Genomic DNA, 22,971 nt, shown 5'->3' on the forward strand with positions numbered 1-22,971 from the left:
TTAAAAGCCCTTAAAAATGTAACAGCAGCGTTAAAATGTTTTTCTGCTGTTCTGTGTTCAGGAAATTAATGAATTCTTTTACATTCAAAATGTTTAAGCATTTATAAACTATGATTTTGCTCAAATGCTCCATCTTAACCTAATCATTTTGGACTCACTCAGGAGCGCCCTCTAGTGTCTGAGAAACCCAGAAAATATTATAGAGTGGGAATTCTCCTCTCTACAAGTTCTCTGAATACATTTCTAGAGGTCCACCAAATAATGAGGTTGAAGCAGTTAGTCTCCCACCTTGCTAGTATCCGTCAACCTTTTTGTTTTGAATAGTTCCCCAATTTCTTTATCCTGGGATCTGTCCCACTCATCTGAATATCAATCACTACAATAAACATAGCAAACCCAGCTCCACACAGAGATTGAGCAGACTGGCCCTCTTTTCCCAGCCTGTTTTGCCGCCCTGTCACAGCGCCCCCTCTGGCCGGGAGGAGCCACGGCAGCATGCGGTACCTTGCTGGTGCACTGCCTCACTGTGTTGATGAGCTCCTGGATGACCAGGTCAATGCATTTCAGACACGGCTCCTTCAGCTTAATAATCTGCTTTTTAACTATAGCCTCAAACGCCAGGTCAGGAGTAAACAAGCCCGTCCTGAACGACACAAGCAAACATCGAAGACGGACATGGAGAAGAAAATAAAGATCATGGAGAAAAAAATGATTGTGAGGAAGACAGACAAAAGAAAAGAACGAAAACAAGGTAATATGTGATTTGAAAAGTCTAGGGATGCACCAAAAGCCCCCGAAAATGGCACAAAAAGCAGTGCATTCAGGTTTGGAGGAAAGAGGCAAAACATTTTGGAGAAAAGGGCAAAACATTTTGCCGGTCAATACACAGATGGGTTCAAACAGCTTGAGCAGCAGATCAACAGTAAAACCTGCAGCTGCCTTTTATATGGTCTTTAAATTACACGCTTTTCATCATTAACTGATTCAATGAAATTCTTTAATGGAAATCTCATAAATAATACTGAGTAAAGGCCAATTAACAGTCCAGGCAATGAGTACCACTCTACAAAAAATGACTAAATTTGAGACTAAATTCGTGTCTGCTTGTCTGCTTCTGTTGCACACATCAAAAACATACATCTGATGCGGTGCGGACACTGTCGCACACTCTGACTGGAGAGAAACTCAAAGTTCTACATTCTGGAGTGTTGCCGTGGTCACGGTGTGCAGCTGTGCTACAAATTGGCCTTAAATCTAAATCTTTTGGTAACTTTTGGTTTTCAAAGTTACTGCAAACATATACATTGGTTAGATCCTGCTGGTGTGGGTTCACGACTGTTTCTTCTCTAAATGATGAACGCTAAATCGACTTGACGCTAGTAGCATTAATAACTTCAGACTGCTAGACGGGAGCTCCAAAGCCACGTCCACATGCTTTTTATATTTAAAAAATATATGAATTCAGTTTAAGATGTCTTGGAGAAGCCATGAATTCATTAAAGTTTTTATAATCTTACAACTTTTAATATTTAATATTATATAGCAAGCTGTTAAAAAAAAAAAATTAAAAATCAAATTTGTCCTCCAGTTCTCTCAGTTCTCTTACCCAACACGGTGAAAACTGCCTTTGAAATATGGTCAGCATTATTACGTTAACTCTGAAGCATAAATAAAAAGGCAAATTATATTTAAAGGAATGCTTTTTCAGTTTCCAGCAAAGTGTATCCTGAATTTCTGTTTTAGATACGGTTGAGATTTTTCGTTTTGGTGCATCACTGGAAGAATCAATTGAAAATGAGTCAAAAGACAAAGAAGAGACACCATGTATGATTCAAAAATACAACTACAGTGATATTTAGGAGTGATAACGCAGTACAGGCTGAGAGGATGGAGCTCAGCACGTCCTGAAAGCAGCACATGATCACACAGACTGAGGAGATTAACTGAGAGCAGTCAGTCACTGTTTACTTGCCTCACGCCGTGTATGTTCTTAATGGCATAGCTGATCTCCCTCCTCAGCTCCTTCTCATCAAACTCCATCTAAAAACACACAAACAGGCTTGTTTAGAGGCCGCAGGTCTCTGCAGAGATAACAAAAGCACGTTCTAGATTCATATGAATTATTTCTGATCCGTACACTCTTAAAAAGGATGGCTCTTCAGGGTTCTTCAGTAAAGAAAATGGTTCTATATACAACCATGAACACTCAAAGAACCCTTTGCATGATTTAAGGGTTTTTTGCATCGTTCAATGGTTCTTTAGATTGATGGAGAATGTGCTGTATATGGTTTTACATATAGAACCTTTTTGAAAAGAGTTCTCTGTAGAGGGTTCTTCTATTGTTACAAGCTTGACATTGTAACATGTATGTCTATGTAGGACCATCCACAGCACATCCTGCATCAATCTGAAGAACGCTTTGCATGATTTAAGGGTTCTTTGCATCGTGAAAGTGTTCTTCAGATCGACGGAGAATGTGCTGTAGAGTTCTATACAGCACCCAAAGAGTGTTCTTCTATTGTTACAAGCTTGACACCATAATAGTACAAGAACCCTTTTTGGTGCTATATAGAACTCTCTTCATAAAGGTTCCATATGTAGAACCATCTACAGCACATCCTCCATCAATCTGAGCATCACTTTCACAAGCCAAAGAACGCTTAAATCATGCAAAGGGTTCTCTGAGTGTTCATGGTTCTATACTAAACCATTTTCTTTACTAAAGAACCCTTGAAGAACCTCTTTTTAAATGTGTAGCTCATTGAAACAGGTGGAGAAATTGTTTGAGAAGTGAAGGTAAACTTTTTATTTTATTGTCAACAGAATCTGATGAAACGTTACTGTCGTATGCAAAGTCTTGTTTTGTGGAAAGAAAAAAAAACACAATTTTCATTTTTACTGTTTGTCATTTTTTAGCATGGAAACCCTCAAACTTATCCAGCAAACTATAAACGTCCACATTAATATTTATTAATATTTATTTATTTATTTATTTTTTACTGTTTTTGCTTGAATGTTTTCATGGAATCCATGACGTGACTTTGACTTACCAGCCCTTGGATGAGTCTGCTTGGACATAATAATCAAATGTAATTAATTATGTAAATGTGTAGCTATTTGGTACGCAATTTTTAATAGTTATGTGATTATACAGTTAAGTAATTACACCTGAATAACATTAATAACTCCTGACTCCACAAACTGTTTGTTCTCTATCAAAACAACAAATCCTAGTCATTACCTTCACCAGCTCGAAGGGGAAGCGCTCGTGGAAGATGCGGTTGATTCGAGCTCCTCCGGAAAGTTCCAGAGTGTCCACCTGATCACCTGACCCCTCGATTCGCTTCTCAAAATCCACTCCGAACTGCTGCACCATCCTGAACAGACACAGAGACGTCATTCTGCAAATGGGACAAATCTGCGCTGTTTTGAGAAAATGTCATCACATCATTTATTTACTGATATATATTGATATAATTATATTATAATTATTATTACAATTATTATCGGATCGTTTCCATTTGGAAACAGCTGTGACCACTTCATGAAAAATAAATGAGGGATGTACCGATACGGTGTTTGTGGGCCGATGCTCATCTCTCGATATGTTTTAATGACATATCTGTTAACCCCTGGAACCCCAAGCCCTCATTTTGCCCGCAAAGTTGTTGACTTCTAGCCTTCATAACTTCAGAACGGTTTAATTAAGAGACATGATACACATATCAGAACATTCAGCAGATCAGATCGAGCTAGCATGATGTCACTGAGCTGTGACGTCAGCATCAGTGAGCAATTTGACTTGGAAAATCACCTAAAATCCTGATATTATTGCTCAGATTTTTGTCCTTCAAATTCCAACAAAGGGTTAAAACAGCGGCATGATTTACACATCAGATCACTCATCAGACTCTGCCTCACCATCCAGAGTGTTTTCATCCACCTGTGACCGTCCATCAGCCAGAGATCCAGCTCCAAAATCACCCAAACCCCACTCACTACTGTTATATTACATCTCTGCTTTTAGCCTTCATATTATAAACAAGGTCAAAAACAGTGACATGATTTACACACCAGAACACTCAGAGGAACCTGACCTCACTAGCCAGAGTGAGAGAAACCAGCTCCAATATCACACAACCCAGAAATACAACTCAAACACACAGCCAGATCACTGTAAAAGCTGCTATTAGCTCTCTGCTCTAGCCTTCATACGGCAACAAAGGGGTTAAAGCCAAAACATAAACATTTTATTAAACGCAGATATTGGGACTAGATCCACCCGGATCAGCATTACAGAAATAAAATCAATAAAACGCTGATATTTCAGTGCAGTAACCCAAACATTCTGCTCTTCTGGAGTTCAAACACATCTCAAATGTCAGTTTGAAATATCAGCCAAATCTCAATGTCTGTACAAGATCGATATTGTTTTCATGCAAATATCTGCCCAAAATGATATCCGATATGAATCCGATATCATTGTGCTTTAACTGACGTTGATAAGCCGTGAAATGCTCCCATAGTTTGTTATGGGCATTTTAAGTTTATATTTACAGAGACTGACCCTGAGGTCCATGTACTCACTGCAGCAGCGCTTTAGTTTTGCGTGTAGGATCATCTGGTTTGAAGTTCTTGTACTCCTCCACCTCCTTCTCCAGAGACAGCAACTGACTCTGCAGTTTGGACCGGAGTCCAGGCAGAGTGTCCCTGATGTGGTTGGTCAGTTGCTGGAATTAAAAGAGAAATAAAACACAAGAATGAATTTGTGTGTACGCATGGTTTTAATGTCATGTGCAACAGAGCAACTTCACTGTAAACTAAAACTCCCCTGTAAACATACACTGGGCTTTATCTTATACACGCATATCATCACTGTCGGAACAAAACCGTGTTTTTCCACATCTTCATTTTTCGAAATGATCTGAAAATACTAGCTGTTATTCACAGTGGTCCAAATGGTCCAAAACTGCTTGGGAAAAATCTCTTAACATTTGATTGTCATTGTTTTTCTTTTCTTTTTATTATTTATTTATTTATTACTTCTGTTGTTCATTTGAGTTTAATAAGACTGCTAGTTGAGAACAGATCATCATATCAGTAGGTAAAACACTGTTTAACTAAGGCTGAGCGTCACTACACGACTTTTAAAATCTTAACAGGTCTCTAAAACGGAGAACATCACAAACTTAACGTCAGTTAACGTCGCAGAATTCCTTGTCTTTGTCGTGAGGCGCTCAGACTAGACGAAAAGGCAAAGAGCGAGAATAACACACATAAGTTTGGGCTACGAATAAGAACTCAAACTCCCAGAATTCCTCAGATCACACGACACAATCAGAGCTGAACTTACTGAACCTGTATGGGCTTTTATGCGCAGTGAAAGCTCAAACCGGGGATTAGTATGTGGTGAGAAGCGCTGATTCAGTGAGAGGTGGAGAAATATTTCACTATAAACTGGCAGCTGAGCTGTAAAGACAGCGACCTGACGACTGGTCAACATTATAAACATGATATCGGCTCTTATCTGCCTGTGTTTTACACGCAGCTCCTCTGTCTCCGCTCTGCTGTTCAGGCGTCTCTTCTCCTGTTTCTCCACTCTTCCAGCTCTCTGATTGGCTGTTGTTTGAATCACTCGTTGAGTAAATCGCCGACCTTCTCTCACTGCAGGACTCGTGAACATTTTGACTGCAAACATGTTTGATAATATCGGAGGGTCTCTAATCACTCCAGAGCAGATTGGAGGGCTAAAGATTCACTCGTTTCTCCTCTCACACTACCAGATCATCCGCACAGTCAGTCGCTTCTGATTGAGCTCCCGACCTGGAGAATTGCTTCAGATTGTGAAAATTTGTCGCAAAGGGCAAATCTGGGTTAAAACCTGGCAAAGAATCGTGCAGTGTAGGCCCAGCTTTAAACTACTGGAGTATAAAATGTGCAATATAAACATAAGATTAGCTCTGACTGTCCAGTCGTGGTACCTGGTTGAGAGTTTTTTGCAGGTGAGGTGTCCCCATTCTTTCTGCCATGTGTCTGTAAGCAGGATGGGACAGGAAGAATTTCCTCTCGGCTGCCAGGGCAGCACGGATGTCCTTCCGACCATCAATGTCCTTCTGACTGCGGTTCACTACACCGATATATCCTACACAAACACAGACACAAACAAATCAATAACTTTTAAACACTTTTTCAAAGCATGTCAAGGTGAAAACTGTGTCACTGGAATAAAAGAGTGGGAAGGGACGCTATGCAGATTCACAAATATCAGTGACCAAAACTATCACAGTACTGGGTATTATCATGGTATTTTTAATGGCCCTGTAGCACAACCTGTGCTACCCCAGGCTCAGGAAGGACGCTGCAGGCAGGGTTCAAGGTTGCAGTGGCCATTAACTTTAATTATCACTCCAAAGTCCCTCAGTGATGTGCGGGATTGTACACACTCCTGCCTTCCTGCCGGCTCTCGAGGCCAACATCGGGGCTCGGGCCACGGGCGCCTGCCACAGGCCCATTTCATGAAAATTGCTTTTTTAGTAAAACATACTGTTCACTCTAAAGTCTATACAGCCCATATACGGAAAGTAAGCTGCAAAAACTGAGCACAGTTTTTGTGATGTCACATTTACACACAGTCCTACACAAACGTTTGAACATTTCTGGTCAAATTACATGTTTTTGTTGATTTTCTAGGTGAAAATAAGTTAAGACATCCTCTACAGGGGACAAACATGTTGGAAAAAAATAAAACACTAAATATAGAATGTGTCGTACCTTTTGCGCAGACCACATTTTATTTATTTTATATTCAGCAAGTAATCGTGTATTAAAATGTGTTCACTTATTTACATTTTAGAAAATCAACAACACATAGAATTTGTCCAGGGGCGCCCAGACTGTTTTTGGATCATAAAGGCACTCAGATGTTATAAGTAGAGCTCAACAGGAAACTATAAGTAAAACTCAGAATATGGTTCTTTTAAAATAAGCTGTAAATCCTTAAAACAGACACTGAAAGCACGTCACCACAGCTGTACTACTAATACACTGTTAACTGATGTGTTGTTGTGGTGTGATTTTCAGGGAGACCGTAGCAGTAGAGCTGTGTTTACGTCCACCCGCACTTTTCTGAATCGATGATCATTAGATTTTGAAACCGTATGATCATATTTGGGTTTTTTAACGCGGTACATCATTAAATAAACAGCAACCATAGCTGTACGTGTATCACACCTCGGCGCAGCGGCAGCAGCTTGTTCTCCAGGATGTCTCTGGCGTCGGTGCCTTCGTCCATCAGGTCCAGTTTGGTGATCACACCGATGGTGCGCAGACCTGCGGGTGAGAAGATCAGGAGGTTACGGTCACTCAGGGTCTCTGCAAAATCTTTAAAATCTAAATCATACATGCTTGTAAGCGAGAACCCCTGCCTTTGATAGGAAAGGGCTGTCTGATTGACATGTACAACAACCAATCACAGGCTGCTTAGCGTGAGAAACCTTTGTGGAGTACTGGCTGGCAAACGCACAAGGATATCTCGTTTACAAACACACATTATTTTAATCGTAATTTATCGCTTCTCAAGTCGTCCTCGTGATATCGTCAGCTTTATCGAACATCGCATTTTATGTCAATATCATGCAGCCTTACTGCTACCAACAGGTTCAAACTATATTCAGGAACGACTTCATAAAACAGGCTAGCATGAATGTTTCCTGTGTCAGCAACTACATCTCACTCTGAAAAGCTCGTCTATAGGAGAAGCAACTGACTGCTACTAGTATTTATCTTGAAAAACATTTTTCTGTTCCTCAACAGGCTGGCAAAAAGGTGCACGGATACCCAGAGCCAGTTTAAACTCTCACTGTCTGTGCTGACATGCAAAGAGTTCTGCCAATCTGATTGAATACATTCCCATTATAGATTGAGACTGAGGTGTTTATTCTCACTCTACTCAACAACCTGATGAAAATCTCCATTTTCATGCTCACTACAAGTAATCTGATCCAGAATTACACACATGCGTAGAGAACCACTTAGTGTAGACGTTACTATGACAACCAGCATCACGTGAGTCCAGTCAGAGTGAGATGAGCAGCAGTGAGCAGCGCTTGTGTTTTTAATTACTTTAAAATGATGTCAGACTCAGGAAAACGTCCTTCACATGTGCTTATTAAAGAAGGCCGAGGGGAAGACGTCGTGTTCTGAGCCACATAAGCTGGACGTCCGTCCCACCGCCGTCTTTTAAAGATCAGAGCATAAACTTCTCCTCTGCAGACCAGTTTCTGCTCCGCCATGTTGAACGGTATAAACTCTCACTATGACGTGACGAACATGATCAGAACGGACTTAAACTTTCCGATAGGGAATGTAATCAGATACAGGCGTTTACACAGATATTATTCTTCTATTTAACTGATTATTTACAGGATTACCCACCTCGATCAGTCGGATAGAAACTGTATTATGAACGGCCTCAGTCGGACTCGTCGGATTGAGGTGTAAACATGAACGTGTTCTATTCCGATTGAGCTATTAGTCTGATTATTAATGGATTATTAGGCTGCAGGTAAACATGGCTAGTGAGAGGAGAGATTGTGGGAGCTGTGGTGATTTTAGTATGCATCAGCATTCACATCAGACAGTCTGTGTATTTCTGTGTGCAGAGTGTCTGAGACTGAAACTCACTGAAATACAGCAAAAACTCTTCTGCATTGAAAATCTCACACTGCAAACCACAGCATCTGCTGCCCCAGACCCTATTAGCCAACTGCTAACAAAGAATGCCTCATGGTATGACGACTAGTCAACTCGAGTGACCAGTTGACTAGTGAAACTTCACAGTCATGCAACTCCTAATACAGTCTGAGGACCTTACCTTGTGGGTCGACCTCCTTGGCGATTTTGAGTGCATCCGAGTTGGCCAGGTCAGTGTTAGCTGGAGTTACGGCCAGAATCAGACAACTCTCCTTAGTGACGAACTGCAGCAGCATGTCCCTGAGCACAACAGAGAAAAACACACCGGCTCACTCAGGACAAAGGGCTTTCAGCACTGGAGCGGCACCAAATTAAAAAACATGGACTATGACGGTTTCTGAATCCGGGTTAAACACTCCATCTAAACCAATCAGCTCACAGACCCACTTTGACTTAACCAACCCTATGAGAGAACACCTCAGAATGAACCAATCACCTGATCTGGAACTCTATATCGGGGGGCTGGTCCCCCACCGCCACCTTCGTCATGCCAGGAAGATCAATGAGAGTCAGATTCAGCACTGAGAGAGAGAGAGAGAGAGAGAGAGAGAGAGAGAGAGAGAGAATGAATTATTAAGCATTATGTTTACAATGAAAATTTAAGTTTACAACGATCAATATTACTGACGTTACACAGTCATATGAACAGCTAACATTTTGTTTTCTAAATGACAGTAAAGGTCTTTACACACCAGTCGTGAGTCGTTCATGTGGCTAATTCAGACAACAGTAAACTAACTTCAGCATGTCTTTAACTAAAATCTTGCAAATTAAATGTGATTTTTCACACAGCAAAAAGGCAACGTTATTTTATACACCCTCTGTATGATTTTTGAGAACGTTCTCTAGTGACACTGACTGTTTGACCAATCACAATCATCTCTGGTGTTGGCATGGCGACAACCAAGATGAAACAGCAGCTGTGTTCCTGCAAAAAGAACTTTTTCACAAATGCTAAAAGGATCAGAATCTCCAAAGCTGCTCAAATGAAGCTCAAACTGGGCTCAAATATTCAGTTACAGCCTGTGTGGAAGCACTCAGAGTTTCAGCTTCTGACTGAAGCAATGAGACTCTCCACACTCTCACTTTCCCAAAATGGACCTTAGCCCAGTGTCACTGTTTGCTTGTCCTGTGGGAAGCAAAGGAGATCTAACTTGCACTTGGAGACATTCAGTCTGTTTTTTCTGTGGAGTGGAATCTCCAAAATCTATGAAGCCCTGCTGGTGACATCACGTATAAATTAAAATAATGTGCCATATTAACATGTGAGAATATGTGAGATATTTGAGATACAATTTGGCCAAAATTCCTAAAAAAAAGTGCCCAAATATTTCGCATTTCTGTGACACTCGGTCTGTAACAGCCTTAAGTTAACACCCTCTGTGTGTGCATTCTTTTTGTTGCTTTGGCAAAAGCTGCTAATTAGAATCAGTTCCAATAACCAGAATCAGGTTCAATAACCAGGGTGTTTCGTAGTTGTCTGCAGTTTGATGGTGTAGTTTAACTGATGGTAACTGATGGTAAACAACGTCCATAAATCATTTCACAAAAAAAGAACCGAACTGAACCCCATAGCTGAGAACTGCAACTAAACCGGTCTGATTTAAGGCCTATTTAATGCTGTATCTCTACTACCAAAGGTTTTATTAGCCCTTAAAGCTTACAAAAAAAAATCTAACTTATCCAGTACCCACTGCTACTCCAAACATACTCATTTATAAAATGCTGACTGGCTGTGCATTCCAGAGGCAGCATTCACAAATGAACATCCCACAGCTAAAAACAGCAGCTGAATAATGTTTATAGATAACAGTGAGTCATACAGTGTCAAAACCCACATAATCAAGTCTACTAGAGAGACTGAACAACTCAGTGAAAACATTAAAATAATTCATATAAAACTTGAACCATTTTCTGACAGTATAATGAATGAAGGACACATTTGGTAAATATGTGTTTCAGTGCTCTAATATGAGACAACAAATTTAGTCTTCAGGCCAAGTGCAGTCCAAAAGCATGCTAACTAGCTAGCATGCTCTAGCATTCAATAATTCAAAATGTAGTAAATGTGATTATTTATATGCTAAAAAGTGCTATTTAAACATCTGAAAATGTGCCAAATTTGATTATTTAAAAAAAAAAATTCAGAATTTGCTAAATTTGATTATTTAATCATTTGAAAACAACAGAATTGTTCACTTATTCAATACATTAAATAAATATAATAAAAAAATAGCTTTTAATTTTAGGTTTTTTTTTTTACCCTGTCTATATGAGGCCCAAGCAGCTAACAGGTAATGCAAGCTTATACCCATTAATTAACAACTGCATATATCAACACACAGGAACAAAAGTACACAGCACAGCTAAAAACAGCAGCAGTCGTCTTGAATCTAGTCCATGTTTATAGATAACAGTGAGTCACACAGGGTCAGAAACCACAGAAACCACAGAATCAGGTCTCCAGAGATGCTGAACACAGTCTGAGACGAGTGTGTTACCATGAGGGGAGTAGACCCGCAGGTTGATGGGAATGGGAGAGATTCCTTTATTAGATCCTGTGATACGGTCCGTTTCGGCCTCGATCTCCAACCGAACCTCGTCAAAATCAACAAACTTCTTTCCTTTACAGTGAAGGAACTCCGCGTATTCTAGAGAGAGAGAGAGAGAGAGAGAGGGAGAGAGAGCGAGAGAGAGGGAGAGAGAGAGAGAGAGAGAGAGAGGGAGAGAGAGAACAGTGTCATTTTATAAACAGTGATATAAGTTAGACTGGAGCAAATGTCACAATATTCTAAACAAGTGCTGATATTAGCAGTCCAGATCACACAGACACCCTGAATCAGAGTCAGGCCCGAGACTCTGTAGCGGCCGAGTCCGAGTCAGGACCGATTATTATTTATCAATATTTGTGTCTCATTTGTCTAATTTGGTTCTCTTTCTCTACTTTTAGGAATTCTGATGAAGTTTTAGGCCACATTTATACAGAAATATAGAAAATTCTAAAGGCTTCACAGACTTTCGAGCACCACTGAAGGACGTGGCGAAGGGAAGCTGAACACCCACATCAAACACACACTGGTCTCTCCTCATCTCCCACCACATTCACTGTGAACCCGAGACCAAGACAGGCTGCGTCGTATCATCTTGACTCGGTTTTTGGTTGAGTACCGTCTCTTGCTTTGTTTTGTCTCAGAAGCATCGCCTGTTTTTATGTTCGTCCCTGTTAAATATCTCTCCACTCTGTAAACCCAGACTCTCTGGCCCATCTCACCCCTCGCCCCTACCACTTTACCCTTAGCCCTCTGTTTTGCGCGTTCACGTCTAGGGGTAGGGTGTCCTGACTGTTGTTGAGATAGAAGGGTAGGATGAAGTGTTGGGGCTGCATGACCCTCCAAACGGAGGTTTTTCAGAGACTCCAAACAGAGAGTTATGAGAAAAAAAGAAAAGACCGGCAAGATGGAGAACAAGAGACCAAAGAAACCCACAAATGTGAGAATTTTCTGTTAAATTATTCCGATAACCACTGTTTTATCTTAATGTCACATCCTTCATATCACTGAAGAATTAGGGGTAGGCAATAATAAATAATTGCCCCCCTCTTTGAAGATATGATATATGATTCCCTAAATGTAACTAAAGCCCAGCAGTGAGGAGCTGAACTTCACCCTCCTCTGCTGTCACTGCAGACTGGCAGCAGCGCTGGTAGCTGTTAATGAAGTGATGCTCTTTTTATTTGAGGTTTGTCCCATTTCAGAGGGAAGATCTCAACCACTACCCCTGTAACTCAGTTCTAAGGGGTTAGGGATGACACCTGAAGGTGACATTCGTTTTAACTGCTGACTGGCTACGCAACGGTTTACCTAAGATGTGGTTTAAGTGCTGCCGATGCTTAAACGGGTTTCTCTGCTGTTACTGCGGTGGATAAATGGAGCGCCGCTCATCTCTCAGTGTTTATCGCTGGCGTGTCGCTATGGAATCTTATGGAATTATATAGCTGTAGCTGATGGAAACACTGATTCATTTGCAATTACTTATAGAGACTTTTTCTTACTTTTATTTTGAAACTAACAAGTCCCCATATGTGGCCGATGCTGGTTTACTTCGCGGCCGACATCTGACAGTACACAGCGATGCGAGTGTGGCGCAGCGTGTATGTCTGTACCTGCTTTGTTGTTGATCAGCTGGAGGATGAGGGGTCTGCGAGTGACGATTCCTGAACCGCGGGGGAGAAAATCCCTGAAACACACGAGAGAGAGAGAGAGAGAGAGAGAGAGAGAGAGAGAGAGAGAGAGAGACAGAGAGATCAGGAGGGCTGGAAGATCAATCGGTTTCATAAAGAAATCGCAGTTTAAGACCAAATGGCAATTTCCAAATCGCAAGAGCTGCAATTTTGTTTAATTATAGCCTACAATCTTCAGAGGTTCTTCAAGGTTCTTAAAAAAGATGGTTCTTTAGTAAAGACAATCATTCTATGTAGAACCATAACTACTCAAAGGAGTCTTTGTATGCTTAAATGGTTCTTTGCATGGTGTAGAAATGGTGGAGAATGTGCTGTATACGGTTATATATACAGCACCTTTTTGAAAGGGGTTCTATATAGCACCAAAAAGGGTTCTGCCATTGTTATGATGTTCTTGTCACAGTAGAAATTGAACCTAATAAGACTTTGTGAAATGCTTGTAGATGAGTTAGACAAATCAGAGGCAAGCAAACCTCCATGTGTTGTGACATCACAACCACAGCTTACTGGCAGTTTGGACAATACGTTCAGGGGTCGAGCCTGAAGCCAAAAAAGTTTGATATTCTTGTCTTCTTGGCCAAAATCAAACAGGCCTGAACCTCAATCTATAAAAAATGTGCAATGCAGTGCCAGTGTGAAAAGCTATACTGATTATATAGGAGCATACTGTGCAATTACTGCTGCAGTGCCAGTGGGCAATGCTACACTGATAAATATAGGAGTGTACTGCACAGTTACCGCCGCTGTGCCAGTGTGAAAGCCTACACTGAATAATATAGGAGCATACTGCGCAGCTACCGCCACGGTGCCAGTGTGAAAGCCTACACTGAATAATATAGGAGCATACTGCGCAGCTACCACCACGGTGCCAATGCGAAACACTACAGTGATCAATATAGGAGCGTACTGCGCAGTTACCACCGCAGTGCCAATGTGAAACACTACACTGATTAATATAGGAGCATACTGCGCAGTTACCACCTCGGTGTCGGTGTGAAAGACTACACTGATTGATACAGGAGCATACCGCGCAGTTACCACTGCAGTGCCAGTGTAAAAGGCTATACTGATTATATGGGAGCGTACTGCGCAGTTACCACTACAGTGCCAGTGTGAAGGCTACAGTGATTAATATAGGAGCGTACTGTGTGGTTACCACCGCGGTGCCAGTATGAAAGACTACACTGATTAATATAGGAACATACTGCGCAGTTATCAATGCAGTGCCAGGGTAAAAGGCTACACTGATTAATATAGGAGCGTACTGCATGGTTACCATCACGGTGCCGGTGTGAAAGACTACACTGGATAATATAGGAGCGTACTGCGCAGTTACCGCTGCAGTGCCAGTGTGAAAGACTACACTGATTAATATAGGAGCATACTGCGCAGTTATCAACGCAGTGCCAGGGTAAAAGGCTACACTGATTAATATAGGAGTGTACTGCATGGTTACCACTGCGGTGCCAGTGTGAAAGACTACACTGATTAATATAGAAACATACTGCGCAGTTACATGCACGTGCCAGTGTGAAAAGGCTACACTGATTAATATAGGAGTGTACTGCATGGTTACCACTGCGGTGCCAGTGTGAAAGACTACACTGATTAATATAGGAGCGTACTGCGCAGTTACCGCCACAGTGCCAGTGTGAAAGGCTACAGTGATTAGTATTGGAGCATACTGCGCAGCTACTGCCACTGTGCCCGTGTGAAAGGCTACACTGATTAATAGTGCTAATTTGACAGACTACACTGATTAATGTGAGAGTGTACTGCATGGCTACCGCCATGGTGCCAATGTGAAAAACTACACTGATTAAGATAGCAGTGTACTGCGCAGTTACCGCCACGGTGCCAGTGTAAAAGGCAGCATAATTTAATTTAGGAGCGTACTGTGCAGTTTCCCACTGCGGTGCCGGTGTGAAAGGCTACACTGATTAATAAAGGAGCGTACTGTGCAGTGTCAGTGTGAAAGGCTACATTGATTAATATCAGAGTGTACTGCGCAGTTGCCACCGCGGTGCCAGTGTGAAAGGCTACATAATTTAATAAAAGGAGCGTACTGCGCAGTTTCCCACTGCGGTGTCAGTGTGAAAGGCTACACTGATTAATAAAGGAGCGTACTGCGTAGTTTCCCACTGCGGTGCCAGTGTGAAATGCTACATAATTTAATATAGGAGCATACTGCGCAGTTTCCCACCGCGGTGCCAGTGGAAAAGGCTACACTGATTAATAAAGGAGCGTACTGCACAGTTTCCCACTGCGGTGCCAGTGTGAAAGGCTACCCTGATTAATACAGGAGCGTACTGCACAGTTTCCCACTGCGGTGCCAGTGTGAAAGGCTACCCTGATTAATACAGGAGCGTACTGCACAGTTTCCCACTGCGGTGCCAGTGTGAAAGGCTACCCTGATTAATATAGGAGCGTACTGCGCAGTTTCCCACTGCGGTGCCAGTGTGAAAGGCTACCCTGATTAATAAAGGAGTGTATTGCGGCTGGTGTGGTTACCGTGTCTGATGCTAAATGGACTTGAGGACGGACATCAGTCTGGTCTGGACGGACATTTTTAACAGACACTGGCTGAATCAGATGTGAACGTCAGGTTCGGACAAGTGGAGCTCTAAACTGGACCACCGGACTGAGACTAATAGGACAATGACATCCTCTACAGAGAGAGGAAGTGAAACATGAAAGATGAACCGTTTCAGATCCTCCCTTCCTGTTCAGTGAAGTTATTCCCACTGCTGTGTACAAAAATCTCAACACACTGAAGGCCTGACGTGCTGAGATGTTTGTGCGAGTTTCAGGCTCAGTTTGGTCATGTTTTACTCACGTCTTACGAACAAAACCTGGGGTGACTCTAGAACCAATAGTCACAATTCTAGAAAATGGTAGTATGGTTCTGCCCTTTTCTCTAGAACTTTTCAAAACAAACTGACGTGGCAGCATCTACACATTCCCCACGTTCAGGTCCACAGATGATGAAATCTCTTATGTCTTATATTAACAATATACAGTGAATGATATAAAACTACAGCGAGGATAGTTGGTGCTGTTACCTGCCCACGAAGTTCTCCAGTACAGAGCTCTTCCCTGCACTCTGTCCGCCCACCACGGCGATCTGAGGCAGGTCCAGGTTACAGCTCTGCCCGATGGAGCTGAACGCGTCCTGCAGCTTATTGATTAAAGGGATGAGCTCCTCCATTCCCCGGTTCCCCATGACTGCTGGAGAGGAGAAAAACACATGAATAAGCAGTGAAGAAATGTCCAAAACCATCATAGTTAAAAGTATAATATGAATTGTGCCGTCCCACTTTATATTAAGTGTCTCTAATAACTGTGTAGTTACACATGAATAACATATGCAACAACACTGTAACTACTGATATTTAGTCACTGTTACAGATGGATTACAGAAGTACAGCCTATGTAATTACACATGTGTATCAACTTCAGTTTTGCCTCATGTAATTACACAAGGACAGTTATATAGGTACTGTGTAATAATGGAGTGGTTATATGTGTATTAAACTGCTGGTCCAGTCTGATTACAACTGTAATTATATTCATGTTATTACCATTGTGTAATTACATGAGAGAGAATAGGCTGTTACAATACACTTGTGTAACTACATGAGGTGTATGTCTGTAATCCATCTGTAACAGTGTCTAAATCATTAGTATGTTGTTCACATGTAACTACACACTTATTAGAGACGCTTAATATAAAGTGGGACCAATTGTTTTAGGTCAAAGGTTAAATACGAGAGTGCAAGAGCTGCGACAGCTGTGATTTTAAACACATTTTATATACTGCATTATCAACACTGTTGACTTGGACTGTTTACATTTCCTAACTACAGCTGTTTTGTCTCTGAGCACAAATCTGAAAACAGAAGTCAAACAGATTAATTTTCTCTTTGTACATCCTTTAGTCTTTGGGTTTAAGTGAGGAAATTTAACCCTATAACACAGAACCTGTGAGCTGCCTGTTTTACAAGTCCGACCAATCAGAAGCAGCCAAAGACCCACGTGCAGTGACATCACAACCAAACAAGCAGCAATCAAGCCTCGAGCTAGAAAACGTGGATATTCTGGTCGCCGTTGCCAAAATAACAGACACGAACCTCAATTTAAATACAACCAAAAAGACAGTAGTCGCAGTTTAAATCAGTCACAACGCTGACCAGAAAAATCGCAATTAGATATTTTAGCAGTTTGTCTTACATGTATGTGTTATGGCTAATAAAGTGATTGTGATTGAGATACGTACACACACACATATATATATATATATATATATATATATATATATACATACGCTGTCGGAACAAAACCTCGTATCTCCAAAATGGTAGGTAGAAGGAAAAAACATACTTCACTTTTAATGTAAGTCAATGGAACCAGACATTTTTCCAAGTCATTGATCATGAAATTTACACACAATATAAAGAAAAACAGACATTTTCAAATTATGTCAAAACTGAAAAACGACAAAGTGGGGATACAAGGTTTTGTTCCGACTGCACAGCAGCAATACATATACTTATGTGTGTGTATATATATATATATATATATACACATACATACATATATATATATTTTATTTTTTTATTTTTGTATTTTTTTTTACACACATACCTATATATACACATACATACATACATAATGTTCAGATCGTAAAACTTCAGATCGTCTTGAATCAGTTTAGTAAAACACATGAAAAAGAATGAGTAAATAAACAGTAAGCAGCTGTTCTGTAGCTGTGAGTTCTGTCTGATTAGCATTTACAGCATTGTGTAACGTTCCTTTAGAGTCATTCTGCAGAGAACAAAACAGTCTAATCAAAACAAGCTGCATCAGGTCATGGTCATGTGTAGCACAGCAGTACTCAAGACACACTGACTCATTATCTTAAATACCATCACTGTCCTGAAAAAGACAAGCATCTCCAAAATGGTATCTTTACAAGAGAAGGCAAAAACCTCCGCAGCCTAATCCAAGGTAATTTTATTCAGAGTGAATTTTGGAGCGTTTTCTATTGGTCCATTCATCATTCTTCTATTGGTCCATTCATCATTACGTTTTCATACAGTGTGAAATATATGGCTGCCATGGTCAAATGGGAAAAATCTGTTTGGGGAAAATTTTCTTATTTTAAATTTCAGCACTACTGTCATCGAAAATGCACCAATAAGGGAATCGTGTGCTGATGATGACACTGTTTCCCCACATACAGACTACAGCTGGGCTGCCCCACCAAGAAAACTGACCGGAATCCACAACATTTTTGGTTCCATTTGAACAATTTCCAAACAAATATTTATTCTGGTGTGAATAAATAGCGCCACACTTTGCGTAATACGAAATGGATATCCGTATATTACAATATTTTTCGCCCACGCCCTGAAAAACGAAAAAAGGAGGTTAGGGAACGAGCCTTGTGACCGGAAGGGTCGCCGGTTTGATCCCCTCAGCTGACAGTACGTGACTGAAGGGCCCTTGAGCAAGACACCTAACCCCCAACTGCTCCCCGGGCGCCGCGGGATAGGGCTGCCCACCACTCCGGGCAAGTGTGCTCACTGCCCCCTAGTGTGTGGGTTCACTAGTGTGTATGTGGTTTCACTGCACGGATGGGTTTAAATGCAGAGGTCTAATTCTAATTGGCTAAAAGGTTCATTTCATTCATTCATTCTCCTTGGACAGCAACAATATGTATCGGTGAGGATATGTGCATGAAAAATATCATATCTCTACAGTGTTTCTCACAGGTCTGAAATCATTTTCCATGTCATTGGGGTGCAGCAGATGTCCTTTACACTGTGTGGGAATTTCATAATGATTGGACCAATAGAAAAGCTCCAAAAGCACTGGGAATAAAATATCTTTATATTAACTTACATTAAAATTAAAGAACGTTTACGCCCTCTACTGTAAACTTATTGTTTTGGAGACATTTGTTTTTCTTTGCAACGATATGCATTTATAGAAGTGTAGAAACTGGCACTAAATCCATCTGGATCACCATTTCAGAGAGATATTCATTTGTAAAGGATTACAAATGTAGTAAAATTAATAAATGCAGATATTTTAGATATTTTAGCACAGTAACCCAGCGTCAGCTAAACACTCAGCTCTTTATGAGTTCAATAAACACATCATCAGAGACTGATTTGACATATGGCTCAAATACAACCATCTGTCTGATATCGATAATGTTTTATCGGCCGATACTGATATGATATCGATATCATCGTGCACCCCTAGCCCTGCCTGGGTCCCATCAGGGAGTGTTTGCTGCGGTGGAGGATATGGGAATCACTTCCTATGAATAAAAATCCCCAAAAAACAATGAAAACACTACAGTATATCGGAAGTTACACAACATCGCTTATTGTAAACAAACCAAAACTCACCGGTGATGATTTAGAAACGTTTATCTTCACTTTTAGTCCCAAATTCTTGAGTGTTTGTCTGAAAACACAGCGTAAGATCGACTATTCAGCGTTACTGAGGCATGGAAATACTCTTTAAATGGTTTAAATACAGAACAACACCTTAAATGTGGGTTTTAAACAGACTGACCTGATAGAAGGTGCAGTTAGACCCCCAGCCGGTGTCCAGTAACGCAGATTAACCACAACAACAGAGCCGTTAAACCAGCCAACGACGGGCGGTTCACACCCAAACCGACGCGGTTAAAGTCCGGTATAGAGCTCCGTTATGAAGGAGCGGCTGTTCAGCGGGAGTTTATCATGTCTGTCCCGAGCTGAACGGAGATAAATCAGCCAGCTAATTTACTCTGAAACACTAACGCGGCTGGACGGAGCGAAAAAACAGAAACAACTTCTATCCGGTCAGGCGACCGACACTGACTCTCACAAACCCCGCCCTCTTCAGCCGAACGCGCGCGGCCATTGGCCAACACAGCTATCCGTCAGAAGAAGACGGCGTCGTCATTGGAGGAGGGTTGATGTAGCCGGAAGCTCGATCCATCCAGTTGCGTTGGCACTCAGATATTTTAGGAAAATATGACTAAAAGTCTCAAAGCAGTAAAAACACAAAACTAAATAAAGCAAAAGCTTTAAAAATGAATCCAGAAATATTTTTATTATTTTTTTTCACAAAAAAGCTGTCAAGGTGATTAGAATGAAAGAAAAACTCTGTATATATTTTCATATTTAAAAATAATATGTGCTCTATATGTGATATTTAAAATACATGTATGTATTTAACTATATTTAACTGTGACGTTTCTGAATATTTAAATATATGCAAAAATATGTAGTTTTTTTAAAAATATGTGCATAAATGGTATGCAATAATTTTTCATCAGAGAAGACTTTAATTTTCATTTATATGTGAAACACATATGAAAATATATTACAAACCTGACACACATTGTGAAAAGTGATTCCACTGCATAGGAAAAAAAGTCCTCTAGTAACACGACCACATGATACTACACAAGAATAAGACAGCATTACAGGAATATTATACAGAGTTTCTTATTACTACAGTACAGTTTTATTTATTTATTTTATTTTGTTTTGTTTCATTTATTTATTTATTTTTAATTTATTTTATTTATTTATTTATTTTTTTTTGGTAAGTGAAATATTTCAAAAGACGTAACAAAACATGATTTCGATTTCATGTTTTTTTCATAGATGTTTTCTTTCTACACAAAAATGTACAGCCCTGGATTTTGTCGTGCTTTTGAAACAGCTCCTTAATTCATGCATTTAAAACTTCTCAGGTCAGTAACTACGAGTCTTCGCCTCTCTCTCTCTCTCTCTCTCTCTCTCTCTCCCTCTCTCTCTCCCTCTCTCTCTGTCTCTCTCTCTCCCTCTCTCTCTCTCCCTCTCTCTCTGTCTCTCCACCCCCCCCTCTCTCTCTCTCTCTCTCTCTCTCTCTCTCTCTCTCTTTCTCTCAGTTCAGTTCAGTTCAATAAGCTTTATTGGCATGACCATATTTAGTTACAGTATTGCCAAAGCATCATCAAAAAAGAACAAGAAAAATGAACATTTAGAACAGAGGATACAAACTCTTAATTTCATTTGATGTAAAAATAATTATGAAAGAATCACATAAAAGAACAGTAAAGATAGTCGTTTGGAATTAAGTTGTAAAGAAATTCAGAGGAAAAGAAAAAAAAACAAAAAACAAAAAAAACAAAACAAGAAAATTAATAAATAAATATTAGAAATTTAAATAGATACATAAAGATTACAAACAGGGCAGTTTTTGATATTGTGTGTGTGTGTGTGTGTGTGTGTGGTGTGTGTGTGTGTGTGTGTGTGTGTCTGTGTTTTTGTGTGTGTGTGTGTGTTTGGGTGGGTCACTCACTGTCCCTCATATTGTGGCAGGCAGATATATATTGTGCTGCTAAGGCGCTGCTCTCTCTCCTCTCTCCTAGCAGGATGGGCAGCTTCTCATCATTGCTGAGGGGCTAAATTGGGGGTGAATTTTCTCAAATTTATTAAAGTATATTTTCCGTATTGTTTGTATTTGTTACACTCAGTGAGGAAGTGCAGCTCTGTCTCTACAGTGTTACTGTTGCACTGCTGGCAGAGTCTCTGCTCTTTAGGCAGCCAGGATCTCTTATAGCGGCCGGTCTGCACGGCCAGGCTGTGGTCACTGAGTCTGTACTTTGTCAGCGTGGTTCTGTGTTTAGTGTCAGTCACTGTGTTCAGGTACTCCGCTACAGTGTACTGACGTTTTAGGGCCAGATAGCACTGCATTGTGCTCTGTGTGTGTCTGTGTTTCAGTGGGTGATGTAGTTTTGTTTTTGGAGTGTTATAATGTGGTTTGGTCTGATGGTCTCTCTCTCTCTCTCTCTCTCTCTCTCTCTCTCTCTCTCTCTCTCTCTCTCTCTGCGTCTGTTATTCTGTGTCTCTGTCTTGTTTCTCTCCTTTGCCACTGTGACCTGAAATAGGCTACATTTCATTGATTTAATCAATACTATGCATAGAATTAGGTGGAAGGACTTCATTTATTTACTATGAATATTTGAATGTTTTCTTTCTGAAATTCTTCGCTTTGAATTCACTGCTTTTTTGACTTTAAAAAGGCAAACGTCCTTCTAATAGCAGGGTGCAACCTGAAGGAGGCGCTGCCTCTACTGAACTACCAGAAATTGACAAACGTAACGTTCAGCCAGTCACATCAGACCTCATACGCTGTAAGCCAATCATATCAGACCTGGGGGCGGGGCTCTGTCCACGCACTGCAAAGTGACCGTTAGTCGAGCTGTAGAGAGGATTTTGGGCTAAAAGCGCTAAAATAAACTTTAGACTTTATTCAAAATCTGTAATATACGGAGTGAAACAGCGTAAAACAGTGAATATCTCCACCTACAGTGCGGATCTGTGGCACATTATGGTCAGCATGTCTGCGTTTTACACGGCTGTTAACTCTGTCTAGCTAACTTTAGTTAGCTTTGGGTTTAAGTGAGGTAAATAAACGAGGCTAGGCTAACGCTAACGTTAGCAAACTAGCTGACAAGCTAGTTTAACCTCACTTCATAGTGAGTGCGAGAGTGTAAACAAACAAGAGGGACAGAAATAACGTCACTGACAGCTCTTTACCGTCTTTGTTTTCAGATTTCTCTTTTGTCAAATGTTGCTGTTTAAACTAAGTTAATGTCAGTAAAAGGGAACGAGACTGAATTAGCTTCCTGTTCTCCAGACTCTTGTTCGAATTTTCCCGCCGTGAGGCGCCAGAATGAAACTGCTGCAGCATTTGAGGTGGAAAATTCAACCAAGAAGCTTCAGCTTTGTGTGAAAAGGTGATCACACAGTTTTATATCCCTCGATTCCACAGATAGACGGAAGAGTGGATGGAAGTCGAGAGGCGGCAGCTCCATCAGAGGTCAGTCAGAAGAGAAGATTTTTACCAGTAAAAAAAAAAAAGGATTACATTAATTGATCATTATTTCCTCGAGTTCTTGAAAATCTAGTTTAATAAATGAATAT

General features: G+C 40.7%; 1 protein-coding gene across 3 annotated transcripts in view; it reads right to left on the minus strand.

The window, feature by feature from the left end:
* The window catches only part of dnm2b (dynamin 2b), a 41,390-nt gene extending 21,511 nt beyond the window's left edge, over positions 1 to 19,879 (minus strand). Inside the window, exons 1-13 of one of the 3 annotated variants that reach the window (XM_036557136.1) lie at positions 19,580 to 19,879; positions 19,411 to 19,468; positions 16,054 to 16,219; positions 12,914 to 12,987; positions 11,253 to 11,402; positions 9,188 to 9,272; positions 8,873 to 8,991; positions 7,231 to 7,329; positions 5,982 to 6,142; positions 4,588 to 4,730; positions 3,242 to 3,377; positions 1,973 to 2,040; positions 505 to 643 (exon numbers count right to left, since the gene is read on the minus strand). In XM_036557136.1, coding sequence (XP_036413029.1) covers positions 505 to 643; positions 1,973 to 2,040; positions 3,242 to 3,377; positions 4,588 to 4,730; positions 5,982 to 6,142; positions 7,231 to 7,329; positions 8,873 to 8,991; positions 9,188 to 9,272; positions 11,253 to 11,402; positions 12,914 to 12,987; positions 16,054 to 16,214 — 1,335 coding nt within the window. In that variant the 5' untranslated portion in view covers positions 16,215 to 16,219; positions 19,411 to 19,468; positions 19,580 to 19,879. The remainder of the gene's footprint in view (positions 1 to 504; positions 644 to 1,972; positions 2,041 to 3,241; positions 3,378 to 4,587; positions 4,731 to 5,981; positions 6,143 to 7,230; positions 7,330 to 8,872; positions 8,992 to 9,187; positions 9,273 to 11,252; positions 11,403 to 12,913; positions 12,988 to 16,053; positions 16,220 to 19,410; positions 19,469 to 19,579) is intronic. The other 2 variants (XM_036557137.1, XM_036557135.1) reach the window with 2 other exon arrangements.
* Positions 19,880 to 22,971: the final 3,092 nt, after the last annotated feature.

The sequence above is a fragment of the Colossoma macropomum genome, unplaced genomic scaffold, assembly GCF_904425465.1.
Source record: "Colossoma macropomum unplaced genomic scaffold, Colossoma_macropomum, whole genome shotgun sequence".
Lineage (NCBI taxonomy): Eukaryota > Metazoa > Chordata > Actinopteri > Characiformes > Serrasalmidae > Colossoma > Colossoma macropomum.